The sequence below is a fragment of the Eleginops maclovinus genome, chromosome 1, assembly GCF_036324505.1.
Source record: "Eleginops maclovinus isolate JMC-PN-2008 ecotype Puerto Natales chromosome 1, JC_Emac_rtc_rv5, whole genome shotgun sequence".
Classification (NCBI taxonomy): domain Eukaryota; kingdom Metazoa; phylum Chordata; class Actinopteri; order Perciformes; family Eleginopidae; genus Eleginops; species Eleginops maclovinus.
Window position 1 is genome coordinate 7,463,416 of NC_086349.1, and position 6,099 is coordinate 7,469,514.

Consider the following 6,099-nt stretch of genomic DNA (forward strand, 5'->3'; position numbering starts at 1 on the left):
GGTTAAAAAATTCACACTTCCTTGTTATAACAACTCAGAAAACAACAGAGACTTCACCTTATTCCAATATTACTCTCAATCCAGATGATAATTATTCACTTCCCAGCAGGAGCACTTGAATAGAAAAGCAATTGATTGGGTAAAACCATGTATGCATCATCCTTTCAATAGCTGTGTCAAATACTAAAACATAAGATGCAAAGCTTTCCAATTTCCGTGCCTCCTCAGAACGGACTAATTCCCTCAGTCGCTACGCCCCTGTCATCTGCCACATCAGATCGACTGCTGCCAACCTTCTGACCCCAACTCACCCACCTCCTTCTGGGACAGCGTTTGCATCGCTATCCCCACCTTCCTCCACGAAACTGTCTCAGAAAATCACTCCCACTAGCATTCAGAAATGAATGGAAAACACATATTTTCAAAGCTGCAATAATGTCCTTATAGTACATTAGGTTACTATGTTTTTGTTTTTTTACTTAGGACTCTTAAAATGGGTTTTCACCAAAATCAACCATCAGAGAAAAAACTGAATCAGCAGGGCATCTTTTTTGTGGTAATTATTATTTTATTAAACATACACAGACTGTCCTGATTAGGCACATACACATCATACATACTGGGACGGATCGTTCAACAGAAAGACCAGGATCTTAGTGTAGAACAGTGCAAATGGTGACTCTCCCACAAACAAAACAATACGGTCCATAAAAATAAAAATCCCTCAATGACATACAGCTACTGCTCCTGTTAAAGAAAACAGAAAACAGCCATATAAGCCTTGATTGTCATGAACAATGACACAGTGTTATGACAGTATAAGGAAATAGGTTTTGGACCAAACAAACCTTTTCGCTGCTGTGCTGCATATAAAAGGACCTCAGGTCATTCTGACAGTTGGCGTATGCCATGCCAAGTCCCGTTCCTGAGCCGAATGAAATGGGCCAGGTGTGCCCTACAAAAGAAACAGATACTTTATACCTTTTTCATTATAAAAAAAACACATCATAGATTATTACCTTTTTCATTTAGCTGACGCTTTTATCCAAAGTGACTTACAATAAGTTCAATAAACCATTAAGATACAAACTGAGCAACAAACATGCACATTTGCTTGAAATCATTTTACTGCAACTGTATTTAACTTTTATTTAAATGCTCCTTTTTGTGCTTCTGAGTATTGATGTTGATCTACTTCTCACATAGAAATATTTAATCCTCTCAAATATCAATTAACATCAAATAATGTGTTCAAGACATTAGAAGGTTGTTTGCTAGAGATAGCGCAACATTGCTTGTACTGTTCTTTTTATACATCCATGGTACATACATTCAGAGCATCAATAGATCTGGTATTCCCGTCAGACCTTTGGGGTAAATTAAAGGTTCAAGGTACAGCAACAATTCTTTTAAAACACTTACGTTTAAAGAAGAGTACAGAAAAGACAATTCCTAACCCCAGACCAGTGCCTGAAAAAGGAAGGGGGAAAAAAACAGTTATGACATGAAAGGCAATGTTATGTTGACTTTTCAATTAAAACGCATTCATCTATAATGACTCTGACTTGTGTAAATTTACATTATGTATTTTATATTTGTCATGTAGCCCTGACACAAGTTTTGTTGCTTGATTACGCATTACTTTTTGATAAATAGCCTATGCAGTTAAAATTAAAATCTCATTCGTACAGCAGGATCGCGGGAAGTGACGTCGAGTATTTCCCCCACATTTTTCTCTGAAACTGGTCAATATTACGGTGACGTTGCTTGCATTAAAGACTATGCAGTTTCCATGAAACTAGAGACCTCACTGTAGCATAATGCCAAGTCAAATACGTCACACCGCACTCCGTTCATATATCGGCTAAATGTCATTCTGCTCCCTGACGCAATTTCTAAAGGGAGTTATTAACTAAAACATTGGAAAGTTTCATTGGTATTATCCTACATGTTTTATATGTATGCCAAATTCAGGAGTGGGAACGGTTGCCTCGTAAAAAGTCATTTTAACGTTAGTTTAACATTGAGTAATGAAATGCACAAAAAAACATATAGTTATCACTTTCTGAATGGGGCTCCTACTTATTTTCAAATATAACATCTAAGTGAAACCAGATAAATTACGACTTACTCTATGGTAAACTCTAATGAAATTAAAGAATGAACTCAAATTGTATCTATAAAATAAATAAATCGATATGGTCACTCGGTTGTCCTTTACAAGCCCTCTACTAGCTAGTTAGCCTATCGCCCAGTCAATGACAGCAGAAGACGACAGTAATAACTGTTGCTTATGTTATCTTTAATTCAGGACTTTACAGTGTTGTTGAAAGAGGAATACTTAGAAATATTTACCAAGTTTAATGGCACCGTCTGCCAGGCATCGGTCCCACTTTTTCCCCAGCTCCTTCTCAGACATGCTGCACAGTAGCTAGCTTCTTTTAAGTGTCAAATGCAGCTCTGGTGATACATTCACGTGCTATCGGAAATGTAGGATTTCTACCATTTGAAAGGATGGAAAACGTGATAAAATGCATGAATGTTTAGGCCTTAACAGTCAAAATGGAATATGGTGTTCATCGATTTGATGTTGTTGATACGATATATGAGGGGAAAAAACACCCTTTAAAAGGCAAAGGTTCGTTTATGTCTGTACGCGAATGCACCATTACGCTATCTCGCAAACTCCGCGATGAGTTTACAAGTAAAGCGGGTGGATGTCGCCACCTTGCGGTGAAGAATAGAAAGATACATCAACCACATTCACCAATTTCAGTCATTTCTTTGTTATGGAAATACACAAAAAAATCACAAAAACAATATATTTTATTGCAAATGCATTGTAAGGTTTCTGAATGAAATATCATTTGACACATATCAGTACACACCGTCATGAAGTCAATACAGCATGTTTACGTTATTAACACTGATTTCCTGAGATGACAATACACAATTACTGACACAAAAAGTGCGCAAATATCTGATATCCATTACACAAAAACTTGGCAATTTTTGAAATTGTTACCATAAATAAAGATGTGCCATCAGCAGGGTCACTTTATATATGAATTCTACAAACAGACATATTAAGTTCATTAAATGATAAACAATCACATACAACTGATCCACTTCTCAGCAGGCAAACCGCGTGAAAAACTCATCTGGTTGGCAGAGCACACTTTTTGCACAGCCTTTTAAAATAGTGAAGACTACAAGTTGGCTTCTTTATGGACTTCAAGTGGACTCATATGAGGGCTGGTTATGAGTACTTAACACATCATGATTATGCGACAACAGCAAAGGGGCACCAAAGAGGTAGAAACTGTGTCTTGAGGAGTAAATATATCTTTGGCCAAAAACAAAATAAATCCCCTTTGCTTTTACTGACTTTACTCCCCTGAATGTGAATCTTAAGCTAGTCACAATTGAATACTTGTAAGTGATAATACACATACTGTACATATGACACCAAGAGCTATTGTCCAGATATACCTCCACGTCAGTGCATGTGAAAACTAGGATGTTGTGTTTAAGTGGCTTCAGCTACAAAAAATATGCTGCATTCCATCCTTAGTAAAAAAATAATGTAGTGAACACAGTCAATAGATCATCCACCCTTTTTTCCTTGTCCTGAAGCACTTGCCCCACCTACAGTTTACACTGAAGCTGCTCTGATCAGTATTCGGACTCTGGCTGATGGGACTTTTCTTCAGCTGCTACCGCTGCTGCTGCTGCTGCTGGTGGCTGGCTGTTATCTTCTTTCACTGTCTTCCCAGAGATCTTGCTAAAAGTCATGAGGTCTCGAAGCTCCTTGTTTTCAATCTGAACAAGACAGAATAAGGAGATATAGATTTATGGCAAAATGTCCAGATTGAGTTATTGAGAATAAAACAAACAGACAAATCAAGTAATCTCATTAGTTTATAGCTTTTATATAAACAATTTAAGTTAGCTAGCTAGAACCTGCTACAAAATGCTGCTACAAAATGGGAACATTTAAGGTTAACAGTATATGGAGAAGCAGAGCTATGTTAAGATGAGTTTGGACAATCAATGTTGCCCAGAATATGAAAGGATGCAGGAATGCAGCAGAAATATACTAACCACCGCCTCAGCAGCACTACAATGCAAAAAATGAAATGGGTATTTAAACAATAAGAGTTCAAGCCTTAAGTGGCAAAATTGTAAAACCACTCTCCAGAGCTCTTGGCAACCCAACCAGGGAAGTAAAGCAACATCCTTGCCATGCTAAGCAACACAGAGAGTGTATCAGTATCCCCATAAAAAATATTGATTGACTCAAAAGTATAATGTTAAGTTGTTCCTGATTCTACAGAAACACTTACCTCTAGTTGAGCGAGCCTCTCTCGAACAGAGCAGTAGTGCTGATCGTCCACCTGCACTGCTTTTCTCATCACTTGACCCATCTCGCATATACGCTCCACCTGGTTCTGCACTTCCTGGAGAACAGACAAAAAACAAGTTGTTTTACCAGTTTAGTACAACTTTAGATTTAGTCCATCTATTTTGATTCCTAACCTAAACAGTGAATTTGAAAACAGCATGAGTACCTTTGCGTGGTTCTCGTGGAGGTTGAGCACAGGTTTGGTGTCAAGCTCCTTCTTTGCCATCATCAGCTGGAGCATCTGCTTGCGGTATCGACCCATGATCAACTCTAGTGCATACTGGTGTTCTTCAAGAGATAACCATAGTTCTGCAGGGAAGGACGAGAAGATTTTTAGCAAAAATATCAAACGACAGCCCAACAATGAACAGGATGTTTTTTGGTTCATCTTTTACCTTTGTTCTCCTGCTGCAGGTCCTTAATTTGAGTGTTCTCTTGAGTCAAAAGGACATGAGGCTTGTATTTGGTCAGCTCGTGAATCTCTGAAGTGTCTTCCGAGTGCTAAGAGAGAAATTATGAAGAACAGAAAGATGGGTTGCTTTGCCATAATTTGTGGTGAGATATTGTACAATATAAACTCAAAAACAAATTACAAACTCAAGACAACTTATTACAAAGTGGTTAAAGCAATTATTACAGTCATTAAAAGACTGTCATAACTTACAAAATGATTTCATTCTCACAAAAGCAGGATTTACTTATTACGATATCAGTATGATAAGGTGAACTGGTAATACTGAAATACTGATCTGCTCCATAGGAAGCAGACACACACATACAAAACATGTAAGATAATACTTATTAGAAAATGTATAGCTTTGTTTTTTAACTGGGCAAAGAAAATGGTCCAATAATGAACATTTCGTTTCATCCAGAGAAGTTTTATGATCGTTTCACATCATCAAAGAAGGATTTGTGAAATTGTGGGCTGTATTTTGTATTAATGTTTTCTAGAATGAATGGGTGAGTCATAAAGTTGGAGATCAGGAGTTCCTGTTGCATCACTCCTGTGTGAGTGCCTCTGAGCAGTGCAGCACTTGAATGAACTCTGAATGGGGAGATAATCGTCCTTACCTTGTCCGGAAGGGCATTTCCCACCTCTTTCATGCCCTGCACTCTCTGGTTTAAGGCCCCGGACTGCTCTATCAGTCCCTCGGCGGCCGTGTCGTGCTCTTTCAGCCTCTCCAGAAGTATCCTGGCATCCCCCAACACTTTCTCCAAAGTGCAGGCCATTTCTGGAAACTGACAGCTCCTGAGTGTAACGTAAACAAGCTACTCCACACTGCAAGAGGGATTGAAATACCTCGCAGTGTTAGCTTTGGTTGCTATCTAGCCTTATCCAGCTGCAGCAGCTGCAATGCCTTTACTGTAGCGTTTAGAAGCTATTGTGGGCTTTCGTTAATATTTGTCGCAACACAGATTAATTACAATAGATACAAATAAAAAGTTGTCTTTCTGTGTTGTTGGTCAAGTGCGCCGTTTCCGTGTCAGACTTAACTGAAACGTCACTTCCGACTCGTCTTCTTCTCTGTACATAAAACGAAATCATCTTCAAGGTGTTTACTGCCATCTACTGGAGAGTTTAAATTGAGGTTTGAAACAGTTCCAACTCAGAGCTATATAGCTACTAATCTATATATGTTAGTATATTATGTCATTATGAATTGTAACTCACTTTTTATCCATGACCTTGT

At 38.2% G+C, this 6,099-nt stretch overlaps 2 protein-coding genes across 2 annotated transcripts; both read right to left on the reverse strand.

Annotated features, from left to right (window-relative positions):
- Positions 1-545: 545 nt before the first annotated feature.
- On the reverse strand, positions 546-2,496 carry micos10 (mitochondrial contact site and cristae organizing system subunit 10). The gene is made up of 4 exons (XM_063892849.1): positions 2,356-2,496; positions 1,423-1,470; positions 849-955; positions 546-747 (listed from the first exon to the last, which is right to left on the reverse strand). The coding sequence occupies exons 1-4, from the start codon at positions 2,417-2,419 to the stop codon at positions 739-741; spliced, it is 228 nt and encodes a 75-aa protein (XP_063748919.1). The 5' UTR covers positions 2,420-2,496; the 3' UTR covers positions 546-738.
- Positions 2,497-2,808: 312 nt separating this feature from the next.
- On the reverse strand, positions 2,809-5,918 carry sike1 (suppressor of IKBKE 1). The gene is made up of 5 exons (XM_063892839.1): positions 5,480-5,918; positions 4,801-4,906; positions 4,572-4,714; positions 4,347-4,460; positions 2,809-3,822 (listed from the first exon to the last, which is right to left on the reverse strand). Exons 1-5 carry the CDS (start codon positions 5,636-5,638, stop codon positions 3,676-3,678), a joined length of 669 nt encoding a protein of 222 aa, XP_063748909.1. The 5' UTR covers positions 5,639-5,918; the 3' UTR covers positions 2,809-3,675.
- Positions 5,919-6,099: the final 181 nt, after the last annotated feature.

Bases quoted from the DNA above. Each gene is read 5' to 3' on its own strand.
- micos10 (XM_063892849.1), bottom strand. From the start codon at position 2,419: ATGTCTGAGAAGGAGCTGGGGAAAAAGTGGGACCGATGCCTGGCAGAC. The intron at 1,471-2,355 runs GTAAATATTTCT...TTCCTTTTTCAG, and splicing joins AGACGGTGCCATTAAACTTG to GCACTGGTCTGGGGTTAGGA. The intron at 956-1,422 runs GTAAGTGTTTTA...TTTCTTTTGTAG, and splicing joins TTCTGTACTCTTCTTTAAAC to GGCACACCTGGCCCATTTCA.
- sike1 (XM_063892839.1), bottom strand. From the start codon at position 5,638: ATGGCCTGCACTTTGGAGAAAGTGTTGGGGGATGCCAGGATACTTCTG. The intron at 4,461-4,571 runs GTACTCATGCTG...TCTGTTCTCCAG, and splicing joins TCCACGAGAACCACGCAAAG to GAAGTGCAGAACCAGGTGGA. The intron at 3,823-4,346 runs GTAAGTGTTTCT...TGTCTTGTTCAG, and splicing joins AGAGGCTCGCTCAACTAGAG to ATTGAAAACAAGGAGCTTCG.